At 38.7% G+C, this 23579-nt stretch overlaps 2 protein-coding genes across 4 annotated transcripts in view; one reads left to right on the top strand and one right to left on the bottom strand.

Moving 5' to 3' along the window:
- Positions 1–21767, top strand: part of WWC2 (WW and C2 domain containing 2) — an 86295-nt gene extending 64528 nt beyond the window's left edge. For 2 of the 3 annotated variants that reach the window (XM_042871652.1, XM_042871654.1), the window contains 11 exons: positions 1186–1266; positions 1348–1434; positions 2788–2980; positions 4596–4760; positions 5531–5649; positions 6395–6587; positions 8504–8668; positions 11042–11134; positions 12273–12515; positions 18028–18155; positions 19463–21767. In XM_042871652.1, the coding sequence (XP_042727586.1) occupies positions 1186–1266; positions 1348–1434; positions 2788–2980; positions 4596–4760; positions 5531–5649; positions 6395–6587; positions 8504–8668; positions 11042–11134; positions 12273–12515; positions 18028–18155; positions 19463–19529 (1534 nt within the window). In that variant the 3' untranslated portion in view covers positions 19530–21767. Of the gene's footprint in view, positions 1–1185; positions 1267–1347; positions 1435–2787; positions 2981–4595; positions 4761–5530; positions 5650–6394; positions 6588–8503; positions 8669–11041; positions 11135–12272; positions 12516–18016; positions 18156–19462 lie in introns of those variants that run through there. The other variant, XM_042871653.1, reaches the window with a different exon arrangement.
- A 716-nt stretch (positions 21768–22483) lies between these two features.
- On the bottom strand, positions 22484–23206 carry LOC122180162 (claudin-22-like). Its single transcript, XM_042871657.1, has one exon. The coding sequence runs from the start codon at positions 23204–23206 to the stop codon at positions 22550–22552; it is 657 nt and encodes a 218-aa protein (XP_042727591.1). The 3' UTR covers positions 22484–22549.
- Between the last annotated feature and the right edge of the window lie 373 nt (positions 23207–23579).

Raw genomic sequence — 23579 nt, 5'->3', positions numbered from 1 at the left:
TCTCCGGTGACTGGTGGGGTGGGTGGAAAACAACAATTTTTTTCTCTTTTCCCTTTTGATATTCAGACAGAGAGGAAAGGAAACAATTTATCCACTAAGCCTATGTACAAAAGCAAGCTATAGCTATTTGCACAAGCTAAGATTTACAGACACCAGGTTTTCTGTGATAACTCCAGGTGTGGATACTTTTAGTTCTCATTGACTTGGAAGCAGTGAAGTGGTAATGAGTGCCTCTGTGTGATCTGCTTATGTTTAGTAGAAGTGTCTTTATGAGCACTCTGTATGGAATAACAATTTGTCAGTGTGCTCTTGAAGCTGCAGTACAGTAATTTCCCACTGCATAGACTAGTCTTTGTGTTGAGTAATTTAAGGAAGGAAGGAAGGGAGAATAAACACACCCTATCATATTAGCCAGCAGCTAGGAAGTGAACAGTAGAAGGAAAACTTGGAATGTGTAGTCTCAAAATAACTCTGTCCTTTCTCAGTAGCTATGGGATATCTGTGACATTCTCCACATGCACTATTTTGACCACTGTTTGTTGATGCCAACAATCTACTTTAAAAATTAATGAAAAACAGTAATAACACATCCTCATTCAAACCTCTCAGAAAACAACTGGAAACTTTTTTGCCACACTGCTTGTGTGTAATTCCATTCTGTACTGGAGTTGCTCTTTAACTACAAGACTTGAGTCTTCTTGGTTCTTTGAATGGTTCTGAAACAAGCTCAGAGGAAAGACGTTTCTTGTTTGCACAGAAACTTCTCTGTTGCACAGAGCTCCTGTTTCTCAAAGGTCCTCCAAAGTAGTTCTTCGTATCTAGTTTATGTGAGGTCTGATATTTATTAGAACTTTGAATTTCCAATTTTGTATTTTGAATAATTAAGAAGTACTAACCAAGTATAGAAAAATGTTACCAGTTGCTCTCTTGCCTGTTAGTCTGACCTGTTTTAGTAATCAGCGTAAAGACTCTGACTGACTCATGACTGGATTTGTCAAAATGTTCAGGCAGCAACTACCTTAAAACAGGAATTTCTATTAGGGAGGCTGTGAAATTCTCATTTGCACTGCTTGCTGCAATTAAATTCAAGAGAATGAACGTGCATTCTGTGTGTGTCTACTTCAGTTATTGCTGAAAGCTAAGTATAACATTCCTAACTGTTGCGTATTTGCTTGCTTGCCCTAGTCTAAATGAAACCGAGGACATTGTATACAGTGAAGATGATGCAACAGCACTAGAGTCTGCCCAAGTTCAAATAGGACTCAGGTGAGCAACCAGCAAAGAGAATTTATCTGTTCCTATGTAAATAAATTGTGAACTTTCCTCATATTGTCCTCTCTTTAACAGATATGACCACAGCAATTCAAGTTTTGTGATAATCATAGTCCAGCTCAGAAATCTGCCAGTGTTTTCTGTTCCCCTTGGCTCTAAAGTGTAAGTAATAATACAAGAATACAATAATAAATTGAACAAATTCTCCAAAGAAATTGATTGATTGGCTGCTTGACAACACTAAAATATGCATAAAACAAACTGTAGAAGTATGTAGCTTTTATGGATTCTGGCAAGAAAACAAAGTTACCAGGAAATTTGCACATTACACATTAAAGTGGAATACTTAAAATTTGTGTCAAGGTCTTTTTTTGTTCATTCAAGAACTTGTAGGTTTGACACAGTAAAATGTGAGGCGATGGACATATTCACCTTTTTTTCCTGTGCTAAAGTGAAAGTAAGCTCTTCTGTTAAACACAGCCAGTGTTAACCTAATTTCTTCTGGTATATTTCATCTAAATGTGAATTTTCAATAATACTGACAGTATGTATGAAATCACTACCACAAAATACAGCAATAGTACTACAAATCTGGGAAGAATAAGATTTTTCCAGAAAGTTTTTTTTCCAGAATATTTTTCCACTTGTTCTTCCTGCTTTGTTGGCTTCATTGCATTCTGCAATTAGTACGTGTCAATAATATAGAAAGCCAACACCAGAAATGAGTTAATGCGTAGGCACAGACAGGATGCAAAACATCTTGTTAATGTGCTCTGCTATGCATTTGAGGCCCTGCGCACTAGGGAAATAAAGCTACAAATTACATGAGGAATGCCTTTCATCCATTGAACTACTTGTAATGGGAGACCTGCAAGCTAGCTGTTACTGTCTTTATTCACACAGTATCCATTCATAGTTGTTAGATACAGAGAATGCAGCTGCATACCAATTGGAAGATACTTCCGTACTTCTTCAAGCCTTCAAACTGCATTCTTCTAAGTCTCACTTCATGTATTACATGCCTTAAGCAGCTATGGCCCTAGATATTTTCTTCCTTATTTTTCTTAGTTTTCTGTTTTCTTTGGAGTTCTGTTTGGATTTTGAAAAGATTGAAAAACATGCCACTGCTTTCAGTGCTGCTTGCACTGTTTTAAGAGTTTAACTTTATTGGAATTTCTTCTTAGTTTTTAATTGACATTAAGGTTCTTTTTCCTCCTGTCTGTTACACGGTCTTCAGGGTGTTGCAGTACCAAACCAGAGGATAGAGGCAGAAACAGCTACCTCCTTTGCTACTACAGAGGCAGAAATTCATTTTGGGAAATGTTTGTGCAAGGAAAAGATGGGACTTTCTCAGCCCCTTCTCTCTTTCTCACCTCTTTTCCACTCCATTTCTGGTTGGTTGCTGTTTCATTTTCTCATCATGCAGTCCTTTTGACAATGGGGTCGATTTCTATCACTAATCATCAATAAGTGTTAGTCTAAATACAGGTAAAGATTTTCTTTTGTTTTCAACAGGTATATTAGAGTAGCAGTACTTCCATCCTCAGCTGATACCAGCTGTCTGTTCCGCACAAAAGTTCATCCTGCCATGGAAACCATTTTACTCAACGAGATATTCAGAGTTGCCATTTCCCAAGGAGCACTGCTACAGAAGACACTGAGAGTAGATGTTTGTGCGGTCAGTCGAAGCCGTCGGGAAGAATGCTTGGTATGCAGTTTTACTTCTGGCTTTTTTTTTGGCAAGCATTTGTTCATAGTGTCCCCTTGTACTCTGATGCTCAAGGCTGCTGAAATTGCACAGTACTTGCTTCAGAATTTTTTCTCTGCATATAGTTGTTGCTTTAATACTCTGGTTTTCTCTGAAATCCCAGATACTCAATTTTATCCTGGATGGATGTTTCAGGAGGTGGCTTGATAATTCTAACACAGCATTACTGTAAGCTTTAATTATAGGCTGGCACTGCAGCTCTGTCGTTTTTGATATTAAAATATTATAGACTTCATTGCAACATTACACCAACAGTAGATTTTAAAGTGAAAGCTGAGAGCCATAGTATGTCCAAATAAATCAACACTAACCCTCTTTATCAAAACTTGTCACAAAGAGCAAACTAAATTTAATTTTTGTACACAGTTGTAGAATAAGAGTTCACCTTTTTCATTTTTTATGATCTTTAGAAATAATAAAACAGCATGATACCCATGGACTGGCTTACTAGATAGGCTTTTTTGTACTCCACTGTTAATTGCAGTTATCACCTAATTAGTGACTTTTCATTTACTTTCAAATTGCTTTTGCACTGTCTTATACAAGTCAGTTTAGTTTTTCACCAGAAGTCTGTTGTAGTAGGAAAGTAAGAGTTTTGGTTTAAATGCCCTGAAGAGATGCTAGAATTCTGATGGGACTCTTTAGACCAGACTGCAGGAGTGGCCTCTCACTTTCAAAAATGTAGGAGTTCCTGGGCTATGTGTTGGCCTTTCTCAGTGTGTCCGTGGACTGAATTCATCAGCTTTACTGATGTGAAGAAAACCAAGAGGTTTCCCCTTAGGTAAGAGAAGAGTCACAGAACAAAAATGCAATAGAGTGGAGGATTCAAAGGTGAAGGAGAAAAAAGAAAAAAAGACATAAGGGTTAACCACAAGATCAGAAGAAAGAGTTGGGAATACCACCTCTGGCAGAAAGCCTGGGCATCACAACCAGTCTTGACAAGGGCTGCTCGGCTTAGTAGCCATGAGGGTGATTTGCTTTGCCAAGAATGGAGGATTTCAATCTCCAAGAAACAGTCCAAGCACACAAGTACTTTGTATGTTTTCCCAAAGGGTTTGTCCAACTGAAAGGGCTTCTTAATCTCTTTTCATCTGCTTCTTCACTGGTTAGAACACACAGGTGATCCATTACTGTTTTCTGAATTGATGATCTTTGTGGTGGAACAACTGGAAAATTAACAGTAATTGCTGCTCTATGGGTTGACACTGCAGGTTTCACAGTTTCACAGATAACAAGTTTTTGCTATTGAAAGCTATAGAAAGCAAATGTGTGCATTACAGAGATAGAGAGGGATTTGTGTTGATGCATGTGGGGAGAAATTCTGCAACCTGAAATAGAGTAGGGCAGATTGGACTTTATGATGGACCTTTCCATGTACTACTTTGTTTATTTTGACTAAGTAGCAGTGAAGGGAAACAGAAAATTGTACAGTTAAAAAGAGAATTAAGATCCACGCCAAATCTGTGCTGCTTAATTTACATGATAAATACTGCTGAACTTTTCAGCTGTCTTACCGGAAAAGAACTTCGGACTTTTTCCCTTTATTTTTGTACAGGCTGGAACTCAGGTCAGTCTGGCAGATTTATCATTTTCTGATGAGACTTGTGCTCTGTGGTATAACCTTCTGTCTTGCAAGCAAATCCCTGGCAAAAAAAAAAAGGATCAGAATGAGGAGCCCATGTTTCTTTTAAGCAAGCAGTCATCAGACTCATTGGACTTGGTGAGTGAAGTATTTTCTGTTACTGTAATAACAAGAAAAAAAAACACAGGACCTAATTGTGCCATGGCACTACAATTCTGTATATGCTGTCCTGTTCTGTTTATAGTCTTTTTGTGTGAGTAGCTCTCCTAAGGGGTTGCAAACTTGTTGCTAAGCGTGGGTAGGGCCAAAGCTTCTTAGTGGATTACAAAATTGCACTCTAATTCAAAACATTTCTGCTGTTTAATTTTAAAAATAAATGCTACCTAATGGCTTTGTTAAGATTACCATTGACTTTCATATGCATGTACTAAAAATGCTATTTATTGTTTGAATTTGCATACTTAAAAAAGTAATTTCACAGAAAATGCTGTTTATGCAGAACGCATGCTAATTCCTTTAGTTAAGTAAACTTTTCTGCTTTAATACTTACTCAAGAGAACAGCATTAAAATGTGACTTTTAAGAAGAACCTGTTTTTAGCTAGGGATGTTACAAGCATGAGAGGAAAAGAGAGAGGAGTTATTATAGGATGACAGGAACATATTTGATTGTATTATCATTAGAGAAACAATCTGGTTTTGACTGAGATTCATCCATTAATGTTCTACATGCTAACAATTCGAACTCACTATTTGTGGTCTAGATCGATTTTTGCTGGTACCAGGGAGCACCATGGTAATAGAGCTCTTGTAAGGGGGTCTTTTTTCCTTTTTTTTTTTCTTCTTTTTTCTTAAACCTGGATTATGTATCACTCAGTTCTGGTTTTGCCTTCTCCTTCCTTGTAAGCAGGATGCTGTGTCAGCTCTGCTGGAGAGAACATCCGCTGAGCTGGAAGCAGTAGAACAAGAGCTGGCTGAAGATGAGGAAGAAGAGGATGAACAGGAGGAAAGGGGCTCTGAGGAAGAGTGGTAGAGCCATTTTTTCTTTACTATTCATGTCTGAATGATTCTGCTCCTCCTTCTTATTCACAGATAATGAGAGAGCAGTGTGGGGATGGGATTCTTGTTCCCTCATGTGGTTAACTGCTTTACCTTCTCTTAGGTTTACAGTGTCTTGGCTGCCCCATTAGTTCCCAGTGCTCATGCTCCTCCATATATTTCGTTCCATGAAACGACTTGGGGTGTCTAAGCCACTGGAGGTCTACTAGGACGTCTCTTACCTAACTGTGCTAATAAGTGACTAATAGGGTCTGAGTGGAACTCTTCTGTCTGACAAACTCAGTGTGTAGGTGCTTCCACTGATTATCTTGTTTTTGAAGAAGCTGTGAACTTTTCTCAAAAGGATTTCTTGCTGAATTGCTGAGTTTTGTTCCAGTGCAATTTTTTAGCTTTATTGTTGGGGAAGGGAGGGACTTGTTTTGTGAATTTGTTACAACCAAAGTCCTTCACTGCTAACAGCGTAGGGCTATACAATATAGTGCAGTATAATCGTCATGATCCTGAAGGAGAACTGTAGTAGAGCTTTCAGGGTTTTATTGGAGCATATAATAAGTGTGCTTTCACATGAACTTAACGGAAGCATTTCAGTGATAATCATTTCCCCATTAGGAAAATGCGTATGTTATACATGAGTGAAGGCCTAGGCCTTCCACTATCCTTCCGTGGTGGGCTTTATCAGCTCAAGAGTAAGCCCAGGCTGCTTTTGTTCATGCAGGTTAGAAATGCTTGCAGAAGCATCTGATGAAATTGGGGATGAAGAGGAAGATGGCATTAAGCTGGCAGTAGAAGGCAACTGTACCGATGACACGGGGTTATTCATTGATGCAGGAGAAACTGAGGAAGATGAGAACAGACAGAACAGAGATGAGGCCCACGAAAGCCAGCAAGCTGCCGTCATACTAACACTGGTGAGCGTTCCTGTGGTATCTTACTAGGTCTGAAGTCCCATTTCTGGGTAGTTAATTGAGGAATCTGCCACATCCGAGCATTCACAATTTGGTGTGGCATTTGCTGTAGCACTTGTGTGAACTTTTAGCAAAATTGTTATAGTCATTTTTGAGCTGTGCTGAAGGCATTTAACAGGCATGCTACACAGAACTTGTAAGTCAAAGACAATTAATTAAAAATGTCAGTCTTCACCTTTTTTTTTGTTGCGCGAGGAGACTATGCAAGGTACAGGAGCAGTTCAATAGTTTCAATCTGCACATACTTGAAATATTTCTGCGCATCTGTTTCATTGCTGCCAATTTTATTTTTTATTTATCTGTTGTTTCCCTTCTAATAAACAGAGGCAGAAACAGAACAGGGATCAAGATCTTTAGTGAGGAATTTCCTTATTTCTAATTTCTATTTTTGTGAAATGCAAAATCTGGCTTAGCAGAGGAAGGAAGATTAATTAACAGAAGGCTCCAAAATATGTATTGAACTGCATACTGTTGAACTACCCACGGACTGTACATGTGATGCCTCCATTGGCATGTTCTTGTTAACTGTTTGCCTAAAACTATATTCTACCTTTCGGAGAGGACTTTTAGAAAATATTTCATACAGATGTGCCCGATATGATAGCACATAATCTAGAAATTAAACTTTTAGAACATATTTCTTCATCTTAATGAAAATGATGTTGCCTAAATAAATTAGTCCTATGGGTTCTATAAAACAGCAAAGACAAAAAGACAAGAATGACAGCTTGTTCCTTCAAGTTTGTAACTATACAAAAGTTTGACACCTCAGTGGACTTGCTGGAAACTGTAATTAACTTCCAATTAATGTGGAAAGATGCCAAATGAGCCAAGGCCATGGTATAAAAGGACTGACAGTCTTCTGGGTAGCAGACAAATATAGATCAAAGCTCTAACTCAGCAAGGGGAGACATCAAGGAGAATGTCTGAAGGTTAGACATGCACATAAGTCTTTTGCAGTGCCAGGGCTGGGTGGACCTGGACAGTAAAGGAAAGACACTGCAGACCTGATTATAAACAAGCCACAGTACAGATCATCTGGTGCCAGATCCTCTCAGGGTTGCAGTTGTGCTATGTAGGTCCTTGTGTTTATCACCTGCACATTGAAAACCGTGAACTTCATTAAATTACCCCAGTTGAAGAAAATGCCCCAGTGCACATCAGTAACATCACATGTGCCAGCTGCTGCAGTGCTCGTTCTGTCCCTGCTGTCAAGATGATTGCTGCATGTAAGTACCGACGGCGCCTCCTACAGGGATGTCAGCAACCGAGGCTCCTCGTGACATGTGAGGGACAACTGTACCGGGCAGCAGCCCCTTCTTGGGGCAGGAGCTAGTGAAATCAGCCTCTGCCTGATTTCACATGGCTGGTGCAGCTCTGCACATTGCCATGAGGCACTGCTCTGTTGGCCCTCAGCAGATGTACAGAAGAACCCATCCCAGCTGCTGCTTTGTGTGCATAGGCACCATCTCAAGAATGGCCAAACCTTGCTGTTCTACAAATGCAGAACAAATCCAGTATAAATACAAATGCATAATAACTATCTGTGCAAATGGCAAATCAAAATGCTTGTTGTACCCTGGCTGGATCAGAAAATCTGCAGGGCAGCAAAGGCAGAAGCCATGGTTCTAGAGGAGAGAGATTTACTTTCAAAGGCTTCCCAGACTCCCCTAAGTATTTGGGTAGTTTTGTGCTTCCTTGCTTGGTGTAGCATGGTGAGCAAGATGATTTTTTGCTACTGATCTTTTTCTGTCTCCTCCAAGGTGACAAGAATGCTTGTAAAATTCAAAGACAAAAAACCTATATAGTGGCATGTGTCCGGGCGTAATAGTTCTTACAAACTGAATTCCTTTTGATAGGTTGATAAAGAGACTAACACTGAGGAATCAGTTAACGAGGATGCAACAGTCCGACCCAAGGACAGAGCCAGCTGGAGCTCAAGACAGCGTCCCTTTGTCAGGAACAGCATGATTGTGCGCTCACAAACCTTCTCGCCAGGCGAGCGGAACCAATACATCTGTAGGGTAAGAGGAAAAACACTTGGCATGAAGAGCTATTAACTAAAGAGTCATTTAACTTCTTGGGAATGATGCATTAATGACAGTGAGTCATGCACCAATTTTCCCCGCAAGAGGCAGAGCCTGTGCTTTCTCTGTGCTTCTTCTTTCCCTAACTGACCTGGTGTGTAGTAGAATTGGCTTTCAGCAAAGTTGCACACTCTTGCAAAACACCTTTATGAGGACAAAAACGCATCCTGTTGGATAAAAGTAACAGATTCCTGTGCTGTCTCCCTGCAGTAAGTGTTTCACTGCACGGAAGCAACTATAGCTCACACACAGCAAAATTATTTGTTAAAACAGAATGGAGTTCTCTGTAATCTGCCATTACATGAACATATTTTAATAATATAACCATTCAAAGGTAACCGTGTGGAAAAAGCTCAGTCACCAGTAGTAAATCTCACTTTGTTTCTTAACTGGTTTTAAACCTGGACAGCCCAAGTCTTGCTGTAATTACCTCATAGAAAAATGTGTGAGTGCAGCCTTGGGGCTAATTTTAAACATGGCTTTGGCAACAAAATTCTCCAGTCTCTACAGATAGTAGTGTGGAAACTAAATAAATAAATTTAAATTATCAACCCTGTTGCTGCTAACCTAATGGTGAAAATCATGTTTACAGATTTAGGCATGGATTGCCAGCTCTGAATTGTAATTTACTCCCACAAATATGACTTCTTTAAATACCTCATGCTTTAATTCTTTTCCAGTACAGTTAGAGGTGGTTCCTTATAATTTGGAAATACTAAAATTCGTCACCTCTCTGTGATGATCATTGGCCTAAAAAAAGCTGTAGTCAATATGTAAATACGTAAGTATTCCTATATGTGAATGAAGTGTAGTACTGTACCAATCTTTACATAGTTTGGATAGATCCCTGTCTGAATTGAGAACCTAATCTTCAGTTTAATTTCTGTACTCTGGAAACTGGTTGTATTGAGGGGGGAAGTACCCTTAACTTCTGCCTGTGGGTTTTCTACAGGCAGTAGCACTAGATGTTCTGATGGTTGACTTAGCATAAACTCCTGAGGTTTCTGCATCCAGCAAAGTTCTGGGATTTTGTAGCTTTGAAATTTGCCAGAAGCCAGGTTCTGAAATAAGAAAGTTTGGCCAAACCCTGTCTTTCTCAACATGTATGGTATGGCCCAGAAGGAAAGTTGCCTGGGAAAAGCCCGTGTTTGCAGAAATCAGTCTCTTACAGCTTCAAAAATACTTGTGGTCCACTGTCTGGGCTCAAGAGTGTGCATTGTAGCTGCATCTAAGTCCATGAATAGGGCTGAATAACTCAGCCTTCCTCAATCCTAGTCTCCATGTGTATTGCAAACATGTCCAGCCTTCCATGTTCTGGTACCTTACAAGAGGAAAACAGCCAATGGATACGCTCAGGCCATCTGTTCTCATTTCAGAGGAAATTGCTTAGCACTTATATCTCATACGATGTTACAACAAGCAAAAAGTGTGTGGTTTTTTTGAGGCCTAAAGGATGGACTCAAGGCCTGTTTGGGGCCGTTAAAAACCTCCCTTGAAAAGTGCTTAAAGAACATCAGTGATTATAATTATCTGAGCATATCCGGGGGTGAGCTCCCAGTAGCATTTCCATGGTGGACAGACTTCTCGCTAGAGAGGTGTGCTCATATTGCAAGTGTATTCCATTTCTCACCCCCAACTCCCAGTCAGTTCTGCGTAAGCATGCTTTAGGGCTCTGCCTTTGTTGGTTATGGAAATGTTAGCAGAATTAATTCTTTCTATCTCTCCTTTTCTGAGGAGGTAAAAATAAATATTCTACAGATGGAAGCTTTTGCTTTCTTTGAAGATTTACCACCATGCATGTTGATGCATCTGACAGTCTGCATTGATTTACATGGAACTAATGCTATAATTAAGAAAACACTGCTGTTGTGCTGTGATGGGTATTTCTGAGAACTTGCAAGTGCTTCTGAAGTTGTAATACAAAAAAAATGTTTGTTGGATGAGTGCATGTCTACAGTAATTTACCTTCCCTTTGGTTGTTTGTTAATGTCTGCCCCAAGTAAATGAAATCCGTAGTATAACCTGCAGTCACATAAAAGCCAGCCAGTCATTTGGTCTTTCTTAATATCCAGTTACCTTCCTTGCATTCCTGAACAGACTACTTCCTATTCATTAAGATCGATGGCTGTCTTGGCCTAGGAATAGAATTTTAGAATAGAGCTGTAGTTGAAAAATGTTTTATTTTATGCTAAGAATTACCTACACTCAGTGTTTTTCAGCACTGAGATTTTCTGGCTGGTTTTACCCAATACAGATGTATTTGTATGTGAAGAGGCTTTATATCTCTGTTCATTATGTACGTTTTGACAGTTGAGTCGAAGTGACAGTGACAGCTCAACGCTAGCCAAAAAGTCTCTCTTTGTGAGGAATGCCACAGAAAGGAGGAGCCTAAGAGTCAAACGGGTATGTACTGCATTACCTGAATGATTTAAGACAAATGGGGAAATCAGGAGTAGCAAATAACTTAAACCACGTGCTTTTTAATGCAAGTTCATGAGCAAAAGCAATGCAAGCACCACACACATCCCCTATAGTCTCAGGTTGAAATCTCAACACGGCGGTCTTTGTCCTCTCTAGAGTCACAGAATTGTCTGAGTTAGAAAGGACCCTTGAAAACCATCTGGTCCAACTAATATGCAATGAACAGGGATGCTGCAACTCCATCAGGTGCTCAGAGCCCCTCCAGCCTGACCTTGGCTGTCTCCAGGGACAGGCTGGACCAGGCTCATCTTTGCCCACTGACAAACATCTTTGCCCCAACAAAGGGAACCAAGGCAGCTGAAGCTGCATAAATATGAACACCAGTAGTGTACATGCTGAGCAAGTTTGGGTGGAAATTTCAAGGATTCTGATATGCTTTCAAAGTTGATTTCTTCTTATCCAAGAGAGTTTGAATAACAAATGGATTGAAGAAGAAAGAGAATAAGATCACATTTTTTTTACATAGAATTTGTTCTTATAAGTTACGAGGTATATTTTTAATCTCAATCACAAATAAAAATAAATACTCCTGCAGAAGGGTTGTTACCAGGTTGCAGGATTACATTTGATATAAGAAAGAAATTCAGAATATTCTGGGATGACTAGTTATACCCCACTTATTTATGTGAAATGCACAGTGAAAAGATATTAAATAAATGTGCAATACACTAATGAAGAGCTTGTTTACAGGTTTAAATAATTGCTTGGACTTTGAAAAAGCAAATATTGACTAAAAAAATAATACTGTTTAAATCTGTGGGGAAGTCTTTTGTGTAGCTTTGGGCTACTTGCATAGTTCTATCCTGAGGATCAGAAAAGGGTTTCTTAGTTTTAACTTTGTCATTCTACAAATGACTGGTGAATCTTTTGCACTTATCTGTAGCTACTGACTAAAGAGTAATTTCAGAATAGATGGATTTTTGGAGTTGGATCTTGAAATTGCAGCATTTTGCTGAAGGAAAACAAAAAATAGTCAAGCTTTTCTGACTGTATTATGTCAAATCCTCCACTAGCCTCTCTAGGTACTAATTTTTGTTTTCCTCTTTCCCAAATGATTCAGCCTGTTTGCCAGCCAATCATGCGAAGAGCTACGCAAGAATGCCCTGTACGCACTTCCCTCGACTTGGAGCTGGACCTCCAGGCATCACGCACACGACAGAATCGACTGAATGATGAGCTTCAGGCCTTGCGGGATCTTAAGCAGAAGCTTGAAGAAATGAAAGGTAGAGGAGAGACAGACCTTCCCCTGTGCGTACTGGAGGATGAACGATTCCAGAAACTCTTGAAACAGGCTGAGAAACAGGTATGAGCAGCATACAGATTTCGTGTGAAGAAAAATATTCTCCTACTTTTTTTTCTTTTTTTCTTTTTTCTTTCTTTTTTTTTTTTTTTTACAAATTTGTTAAAACATTTTTACAGAATCTCACGTTTGACTACTTACACTATGTAATTCAGATATGTAAACACTGTTTCTTTATTAGTCAATATCAAAGTATTTAAACCTAGAATTTGAAATGTTATTTGACTGGTGCCACCTAAACTGCTCTCCCGGCCATACATATACAAAGTTTCATGGGTATTTTTTGTCCTTCAGCATTGGCTGATTTGCAGTCTTGATACAATTGGTAGCTAAGAGATCTTTGTACCAGGCAGGGAGGGGCACTGGCCATTACTTTCACTGGTGTAGGATTATGGATAAAGCAGTACATCCATCCTGGTGTATTTCCTTATAGAGGATAATGCCTGCAGATGAATACCAAGTTCTGTTCTTCCTGTGCTTTTGTAAAGTCATACAAATACATATACAGCATCTAAACTAATATAAGCTAAGTCGGGATGCCCTCATGTGGATGAAAGACAAGAAGCAGGATAAGAAGGGATGAGAGATAGTGGTGACAAAGTAGAACATAGGAAATTCTAACTTGATATAAGAAAAAGCTGGATGCTGAGTGGTTTTTGCTTTGGAAGTTTTGGGTTCTTCTTTTATGTTGTGAGGGGGATTGTACAATGAAATAAGGGCCCAGAGAGGTTGTGAACAACAGCAACACAACAACAACAAAAACCAGAAATCAGCCTCCACTAGCTCCACTTTTGGAGATACTGAAACTTAATGGGGGAAGATGCTGAGTATGCAGCTCTGGCTTGATTTGCTCTGAGAAGGACATCAGATCAGAGTCATCACCCTCTGGAGCTCCCATCCTCTCAGTGTTACTCTGTAGACATCAGTACTCAATGAGGAGAGGTTGGCAGCGATCTTCAGGAGGGATCTGTGTTCTTCAGCTGCTCATGGTTGATGGAGATGAGTGTTTTGATGACACCCACGTTATTCAAAATAGTAAAAAAGGAAACAGATATTAACAAGGTGCAAAGGACCTCTTAATATGTAAGCAGCAGTTCAAGTAAAAATAGTAAACATCAGTATGTACGCTTGTGTAGGGCAGAGAAGGGATAATCCTAATATTTACACACAAAAAGGGCTCCTGAATTAGCTGTTAGGAGTGTGATATTGCAGATACAAGAAACAGAAATGTCAGCACAAACATCACAGCATTCAGATGTCAAAAAGCATATAAGACATTGGGAATTACAAAGAAAGAAAAGAAAGCTGAAATGAAACAAATAATAATTCTTTAATGACATAAACGCATGTTATGTCTGCAACATAAAGATTGTTTAGTTCTGGTTCCCCATCTCAAAGTAGGTAGTGAGACTGCCAAGGGTGAACAAGTACAGTCAAGTACAAGTACAAGGGTGAACAAGTACAGACAGAAAACAGCTTCTATGTTAGGAATGGCCAAGTAGCTACCACTGTAAAATCACAGTTGACAGGGAGGAGGGCAATCATTGCCTTTTTTAATACAGGGAATAGGGAACTGAAGAGGTAACAGGTGGAAATAAAGAAAAAGTTAAGAAACTGTAAAAAAAAGTTTTGACCAAACATCATGAATGATGCAAATTTGCAAAGTCAAAAAGCAGTGTGATAAATCTGTGGAAAAAAAAAAATCTAGCAGAGGTTATTAATTGTAGCAATAACACCTACGTCAAGAAATCCTTGACCATCAACTTAGGGAAAAAAAGTTTTTTTCTCAGTATGTTCTCAGCTCAGTTCTTGATCAGGGCTATTGTCTCTCTCTCTCCACTCCATATCATTACAGCCTTCCCCTGTGGATCAGATCAACCCTGAGAATGCTATACTCTGCTGTCACTGCTTCCTCTTGGTTTAGCAGAACACAGCAGTCTAGAGAACATTGTCACAGATTATTTTTTAGATCCTGCAGGCATTATAAGGGCACAGACTAATGCAGCGGCTCTAAGTGCCAGGGTAACTGAGAATGTCTCAAGTGACAAAAGGAACTGCAGGTATGGGGGATGTTGAAAATCAGGGGCTGCTTGCTAGTACAGTTACTCTGCTTGAAGCCCAATACACGGGCTCCACACCTTCCCTTCTTACCGCATTTTTGTAAGTACAGCAAGTACTGTAGGTAATACCTACAGATCAGGAAACAGTAGGTAATGCTGTGCAGCAGAAACATTTACTCATTTGTCTTACATTCTCATACAAGTAAGTTTTTTCAGATACCTGCTGTCCTCTGAAGTACTTCATCTGTGTGCATCTTAAAAGGTTCCTGTGTCTAGCTATAAATATGTTATTTCTTTCCAATACATCTTCAATGTAGTCCTTAATAACACAAAACCGAAACAAAGACAACAGCTTTTTGTTAGACTCTTTCATTCTCCTATACAAAAACACGCTGAACAAGGCAGGAGTTAGAGTTTCAGCTTTAATTTTGCTAAGCTTTCCTTATTGCTTGTTATCTCATGCTTACGTTAAGCACAAATACAGAGATTCCTGTCTATCCAAAGCCAGATTTTTGGCCCATAATGAATGCACGGTCAGAGTATTAGCATGCCTTTCTGTATTTTATGTAGACAGAGGATTGCTTTTATAAATCACTCAAGAAGCATGGTACTACTATAAACCTCATCTTGTATATACCTTCTTATGTGCATTCTCTTAGACAGACTGGGCTGAAGCCAAATCTACCTGATAGCACAGTGAAACTACCAAGTTCTGAGTCCTGCTCCATGTTTGTGGTAGCTGTGGCAAATGGGAGAAATTACTTCTCTCAGTTCTCCACTTCTCCCTTCTATTGGACGCTGCTGCTCTACACCAGCAGACAGTATCTTGCAGCTTTCTGCAGCCTGCCACACTAGTTCAAAATAAGATTGACAGCTGGCTGGCACGTCACAAGTCTGTAGAACCCTGATCCCTCACTGTGTATTGTTAGCACAGACTAATTTCCTGCACATAAAAATTAAAAGTATTAAAAAATTGGAAAGGAGTATGTGTTTCAAACAGCAAGGTGAATGGACAGTTGGTGTTTTTTGTTAACCTGAAATGCAGTAATCATAAGAATCTCAGAATCAGAGAATCTTGAAATATTATTCTGTTAGTGTTTTGATGATAAATATTAGCTTGGGAGCTAAGAAAGACATATGGCCACTGACATGCAAAAAATTAATTAATACACTACCAGTTGCAGATTGCAAATGTATGTTTACTAACTAATAGGAAAAACAGTGTTTATAGGTTAATTCCATTTTAAAATCTTTTGCTATTTTGGAGTTGGGACTGAAGTTAACAGCAGTACAGGCTGATTGGAGGTGTTCTAAAATGGCATTCCTTCATACAAACACTGGACTACATTTCAGCAGATACAGGGTGCTGCTATCTGCTGGAAGCAGTTTCCTTGAATACCATGAAACTGACAGTGTGGTGTAATGGTTTTGTATTAGTTGGTTCTGTTGTTTGGGAGCCTACCGGGCTGAATTCAGATCTGGAGACATGAATTCCTACGTTTGAAACCAATTTAGAAGATGGCTGTTTCTGGCTTGGGCATGTGTTTTCATTTGAGGTAACAGACTAGCATTTGAGTCTGCATGCTCAAAGTTAAGCATCAAAAATAAGCCCCCAAGCAACTTCAAGAAATGTTTAAGAACATGAAGTGCTTCTGTTAAGTTTTGACAGCTGACAAAACTGAAGATGCAGTAAATAACCTCTGTGTGACTGTCCCTATAGCCTAGGAGTGAAGGTGAGTGTGCACATGCAAGGTGCCATCAGCCAGCCTTGCATCCCACTCAAAATGAGAGTGATAATGCATGTGTTAAGAAACTTGTCTGCATCTGAACACCAGCCACTTTGTCTAAGACACCCAGATGACTGTCCACTGAAAAGGAGCTGCTCTTCAAATTAGTGGGTGTTCAGATACCCTTGGAACATTCAGAAAGCAAAACAAGAAGAAAAAAGCAGCGCTCAATAGCAATTTGCCACCATGCTGTGGATGATACAGCCCTAATGGTGCTGGCAATGTGGCAGTACTCGCTAAAGAAGACTGTAATAGAGGCAGCAGTACTGAGGTGTGGAGACACTGTAACTCGCTTGTGGGCATTCATGTCAAGAAAGATCCGTGATCTCTTGTACCAGACTGTGTTCCTACCTCAGCTTTGATACTGCTACAGTGCAAAAGAGTTGTTATCCACATGCAAAATCTATGTATTTTAAGCAGCTTAAATGAACCTCTCTGCTAGGACTACCACTTCACTACCATTAAGAGTGAGAAAACACTGATGGCTATCGCCAGATCAAGGGAGAAACAAGTCAGCAAGGACCTCTGAGATGGAAATCAGTGTCCATGGAGCCAAAGCACCTCTTGGGAGCTCTCATATTTCACCTGTTTAGTCCAAAGTTCCTGTTGCCTTCAGCTCTTAGTGTTTAGTAAGGATAAGAGAAAGGCTATTCCTAATCTGATTTTACAGATGCTAAGATGTATCTTTTGTATTCATAAGGCTATTATCTTGCATCTACATTTCTACCAGTTTGTTTTTATAATTTTTAATCCCTTATTAACATAATAAAGGAAGATAAGTGACTGTATTTCCCATTCGTCCTTGGTTGTATGGTGTTGGAAGTTTTATTTCAGTGGATTTAGCATCAGCTTAACTTGATTTTGGGTTATACCCTCCGTGTCTTCAAAGCATTTTTATAGTAGAAGACGCTGATGTGAAAAATGCATTTCGGAGACAAACAATTATTTTATTGCTTTGTTTCCCCCCAGTTCAATGTACAGTAAGCACTGTAGCATTTAAAATATTTTCTTGCATAAACTTACAGAACATCTCTAAGCTGAAGTGCGTACTAACATTAGAGTTGCAGTTGGGTGAAAACAGTTGGAAAGGATGCATCTTCAGTCCCTCATTTTCTTTCAGACTAGAGCATCCTGGCAGGGCTTTTTTCCATACATTTAAGAAATAGGTTAATATGGTTTTATCACAATTAAAAGTGCAAAAGTTCACAAATGCTAACTTTGAAAGGAATGTTATCAAAACTTGAGTGTGTATTCTGAGATGTCTTTTTTTATTATTATTTGTCATTTCAGATTAGGTATAGGCAACTTTTTAAACAACTTTCTGAAGAGCTTGCTTTAGGAAAGTAAACTATTTTATGGGGGAATTACTGTCTCCCAGTATTAAAAAGACATTTTGTTTGTATTCGTTTAGGTACTAACTTAAGTGATAAGAAATATGTCTTAAACCACACAGTGCATAGTAGCCACCTGTGATTGGCATGGTTTGTTCCATTTATTTTTTATTTCTCAGAAAATGCTCTGTTATCTTATTTAGTGCCCACTGCTTAGGCTTGTGATACCAGTTCTCTCTTGTGTAGACATTTGCTTGACCCAAGAAGTTGTCGTTTCTGTGAAATAAGCAGTTGCTCATTACTAGCAAAATATAGTTATTTTACAGTTATTTTACAGGCTGAGCAGTCAAAAGAAGAGCAGAAGCGAGGCTTAAGTGCTGAAAAACTGATGAGGAAAGCTTCAAAGGATGTATGCCGGCTACGGGAGCAGAGTCAGAAAGTGCCACTACAGGTGCAGTCATTCAGGTAGGGCCTGTTAAGGCTTTTTTATGTTCTTTTTAGTGTAGTTAAGTAATGTGAATTTTTCTAAATATAATCAAACATGCACACTTTTGAGTTTCAAGAAACATCACGCATTTCAGAGGACTGGGTAATTTGCTCACATGCCAAAGGCAGCAGTGAGTCTCTGAGCAGTGGTGATGGTGAGGAAGCAGGGTGAAGAGCTTCAGACCACTGTGGGCTGCTTGTGCGTGCCTGCTGTCAAGTCTCTGATGACCCACAGGTCAACAGCAGGCTTTCAGGTTTCAGAGGTGCACACTGGCTTATGACAAGTGAGAATACCACGTGGATTGCTTCATTTACCTTCTGCTGTTCCTGTGACCAAAAGGAGGAGGGAAATGCAGATCTCCCAAATAAATGAGCCAGGCAAAAGTACTGATTAATCAGTTTCCATAGCAGATGCATACTGTTCTACTTTTCTTTTAGAGGACATTTGTTTCAGGCACCGGGCATCATCAGAAAAGATACTAATCCTTCCCCTGAAGGAAGGATGTAGTAAAACTCTGTCCTCATCTATCATCTGATCACCACAGTATTAGCCAGGGAATCCAGTTTATGAAGTTGATTTTTACTCTGTGCTACTGTTTTCAAACAGAATTGAAGTTCAGCCAGGGAAAAACATGGTTTAGTCTGTTGGACAAATAGGCATCTCCTTTGGCCAAATTGTACTCAACCTGTTAGTTGGGCTTGGTATAACGATGTGGCCTCAAAGACAAATCACACACAAAGGCATTTTGAAGCTCTTAAGAAGAATGTCTCTTCTGAGTTTTGATTTGTAAGCCCCCAGTATTTATCGTCTGCTTCTGGCAGAGAGGCACATATGAACTTGTTATGCTTCAGTAATGTCTCAGTTCATAGGAGACAAATGGTAACAGCACAGTGGAAGCAACTGCAGAATGGGATGGTAATTCTGCTTCTTGCCCAGACCTAATTTTTAAGTTCTCTTTTTCTGTTTCCAAATTCAGGATCAAATGTTTTGTTTGTGTCTCCCCCGGAATATCGTGACAGAAAATGCAGCCGTTAGAGCAATATTTCAGTTGTGTCACTGTAGTTATTACCAAAACATTGGCTTTTGGAGCTGCTTTTTATATGAATGCGCTTAAGAAGGAATTGATATCAGAATGCCCTTGCAACCACAGTTGTAAATAAATTCAGTGTATTTTCCAAACCTATGTTTTAAAAGACCATGCTGTAACATTAGCAACTCTAGAGTAGATGACATTAGTCATGCCATAAATGGTGAAACACTAACTTGTTTTGTTTGGTAATTTCAGGGAGAAGATAGCATATTTCACAAGAGCAAAGATCAGTATACCAGCCCTTCCAGCTGATGATGTATAATCGTGCATATTCATTCAAATGTTTTTCCCATTGCCCATTTTTTTTTTTCTCAGATGAACTTTGTATTTCTAGTGACCTGCTTTTACAGCTCTTCTATTTTACATTCAATATTGATACGTTTATTTGTAAAATACAGCACATAGAATTGTTGTACGTCTAAAAAAATGACAAAAAAAAAAGGAAAACCAAAGTAGATCAATTTTGGTATACTGATGCTGATTTTGTACAGTTTGTATGTATTGCATGTGTTTTTATTTTGTAAAGATGGAACAAAGGAACAAAGGCAGTACTGAGCGTGTATCCTGTTGAACTGCACTGTATTGAGAAATATTACGTTCAACAGAAGATTGTTTATCTTTTCACTATTTTCATGTGAGCAGACTGTGAAGATGGCTGTTTTGCCATGCAATATTTTTGTATAAGAGTGTGACTTTTGTAGTTTGAAGTTAACTACAAGTGTAAGTTTCTTTCCAAAACATCAAGGCTGCCTCACAACAGCTGCTAATTAGATTCATCACCCATATTGGAGTTTTTGTTTCTGAAAAAAAATTTCTTCTGTTCTTGTTCTGTAATACTGTGTAGGGAGAGACAAAATTCAGTTCTGTGAATGTACAGTACTTTAACCTGCACTAAAAGGTTTCTTGCATCTGTGGGAGAGTGGGGAAAGACAAGGCAGACAAGCAACCCTAAAAACTTCCTGTGAGACTAGTGAAAGGGCAGCTGCTTTCTGAACTGGAAGCTGAATCAAATTGGTAATACCAACAGTGAAATCAGAATAGTTATATCTACTGTACACTTAGAATGAGTTTCTCTGTATTAGTCTTCTGTCCTAGAGGCTGCCTTATTGCCAGCTAGGAGAATATGAAAGTGTTCATTAGGTTTACAGTTATGAAGAGGATTTTATGAAAGTATTTGTACCAGGAGAAAAGTTTGTCCCCAGTAACTTGGATATCAGAAGCTTGTTGAAGTAAACTCTGTCTGGAAAGTAAAGATCCTGACTAGAAGGCACCATGTATTTCAATACAATCACGTTATCCACGTATGCATGGCCTTAATGTCTCAAAAGAGTTATAATTGGTGAGAAAATGGAAGTGAATATAACTAACGTTATGGTAGCAGCTGTCTGAAATTCGCAGTGACAATTCTGTGATGAGAGATCTGTGTAAGATCTGTGTAAGCCTTCCCCAAGGGCTTTCTTATGCACAAATACATCAGTTGACTTAAACATATAGCCAGATGTGCTATCTGGGGCAAGATGCTGGTTCAACATCATTTATGAATGCCTCACTTGTTTTTTCTTGGTTGGGTTTGAGATAACATATTTGAAAGGTCAATTAAAAAAAAAAATCTGGAATTATTTAATGTAGAGGTGAAATGAAGGTTGACAGTTTCAACTTCTCAATTTGATTATATGTTTGTAGAATGATGTTTAGAGATGTACTCTGTGATTTTTCTTTTATTTATTTACAGTCTTATTTATGTTGTGTTTAATATAGTTCAGTTCTGGCCATAAAAATATTTCACATGTGATGCTATTGTGAAAAGTATTTAGAGCTGTCTGAATTCTTGCCAGATTAGCTGTTTTTCCTCACGTGTTGAATAATTTTCAAAAAAGTATTATCATATATTTGTAAGCATGGAGTAAGGTCAAAATTTAAGGATTGTTGGCCTTAGCTCACAAAACTCATTGCAAAATGTGTCTCATTTTCCACATTGGTAAAGTTAAATATATTTTTAGGCAGCTTTTAACAATTCTGCTTTTTTTTTTAAAAATAAATTTAAATTATTCGACCTCAAAACACTGAATAGAATAAGCTAACACATACAAATAATCCTGTCAATTTACAATTATAGATATTACTCAAAGTAGAATTTACTCTGCACAGCAGAGTGTAACAAATGCAATTAGTTCTGTTTCCAGGTACCACTATCACTGCGGTTGCAGATATCAAAATTAAACATTACTGGTACAAGAATATTTAACCAAATGCGCAAAGGTTAGAAAAAAACTGTAATAGAAGGCAAATCAAATAAGATTTTTTTTAAATATTGCTATGTTTATGCTGTATTAAATATCAAACGCTCAGGACTGAACTAAATATTTAATCAGGTTATATGCTGAATGTGGTTCTGTTCTAATTTTGTCTGTAAAAGTATGCAAATGCATCACGTAGATTAACTTGTCTCTGCACTTTCCATGTGTTTCAGTGATTGGAAAATACATTTTTTTTTAACAAAGTTCGTTTCCAGACCAGTGTTTTATTCAATTGTTATTGCTGTTCTACGTCTTTGTAGCAGCCATCTGTTGCTACAAAGTGCATATAGATTTGTCAATGTAAACTGTTTGTGATTTATAGAAAGTTCACATCAATCACTGACAAGTCTTAGGATAAGTTATAAAGAAAATGATGCGTACGCTTGAAGTTAATTCTTTGCATTCATTAAAGAAAAGCTGCAGTAGCAATGAGTGCTTTCCAGCAGACAGCATCTTGTTACTGTTCAGAAATGCTCGCTTTCCAGAGAGCGTGTGTGGTGGTGCTGGGATATATTCAGTCACACACACGCACACGCGATGAAGAACGCTGCGTGACACTGAGAAACAGTTAGTTTAGACTAGTGCAAATGAATAAAGGTCCATGGAATTTAATTTAAGGTTATGTTGAACTGGCACTGCAAACCCCTTCAGAACTTCAAGGCTTCTGCTGTTTAAAAGTGTTAGGTCTCCATGCATCCATCACAATTTTTTACTCATTTAACATGAAAAAACAACACCAACACAGTCAAGCAAATAAGCATAAAAACACCACAAAGAACACTGCAACTGATCGGATTTTGGAGAAAAACAATGGTGACTTATATTGATGAACTATGACAATCTAATTAAAATTGAAAGTAAGTAGAAATGAAAGGAACTGTACTGTAATAATCCCTCCCCCCAGTCTTGTAAACAGTAGCCAGTCTGTTCATTTTCTTACTGTAACGCAAGAGTAAGAAAACCAAAAAGCTAGCATGTACCCTTGTTAAAGTCTTCTGTTTCCAGTCTCCACGTGTTGACGGTTGTCTTGCATATCTGCCATTGTATACTGTTCTGGTAACTGATGGTCAGATGATATGAAGATTGTCAAGAGGAGTAGAGAGCCTCCTAGAATTATAAAAAAGCCACCAAACCAACCAGTGAAGAGTGCATCCCCTATTTCCCATCTGGGCACAATCTCTGGGATCACTTCATCCCAAAATTCCTGGATTATCGTACAGGCAACCCAGGAAACAGGAACTAAGACCAGAACTCCAGCTATCCACATGAGTATTCCTCCAAGTAGTAACAGCTGTTTCTTTAGCTTCTGCTCTGTATCCTCTATCTTTAGGCAGTCCAAACCAAGGCTAGAGATGACGAGGCTCAGAAGTCCCAGTCCGTTTGATGTACACACTAAAATCCTGGAAATCCTGAATTCTATGGGTAAAGCTAGGAACGAATCAAAGTCTTTACACTGTGTTCCTCCTATGTCTTGGACTACACAAGTTTGCCAGAGTCCCATAGTCCAAAACTCCAGTTCATTTAAGTCTAAGCCGAGGTTTTTCCAGTCTGGTAAATAGTTACAGGTACCAGTTAAAATCCATCCTATTACAGACAGCAGCAATCCAAATAATTGTAGTCTGTGTCTGTGGACCAAGTCCATTTTTAGCAGTCAAAGTAGCACTAAACTGATGGCTTTTGAAAACAGTATTCTGCACATACTGAACGCTGGCAAATGTTAAAACAAAGCTTTATAATGTATGAAATACTCCTCCCCCTCCAGCTTTATGTTCCCTGGTTCCATGGGCAGCATTTAGGGGATAAGGAAATAGTGTGGTAAACCACTAATTGAAGGGTGTGACCACAGCTGGGTTCACCTTTCATTTGTATGAGTTGGTTAATTATTTGGTTTTTAGTTATATACTTTGCTTTTCATCTACCTGCTAGAGCACTGAAACATTTCTGCAAATTTTGGCATCTCTTAGTTTCTTATTAAAATAAGAACCACAAATACAGAGTACTTCAATATGACATCG

This window comes from Lagopus leucura, unplaced genomic scaffold (assembly GCF_019238085.1).
Source record: "Lagopus leucura isolate 7727_CA_CO unplaced genomic scaffold, USGS_WTPT01 Super-Scaffold_100004, whole genome shotgun sequence".
Taxonomy (NCBI): Eukaryota; Metazoa; Chordata; class Aves; order Galliformes; family Phasianidae; genus Lagopus; species Lagopus leucura.
Note: the sequence above shows the minus strand (reverse complement) of the source record. Positions and strands in the feature narration are given on the sequence as shown.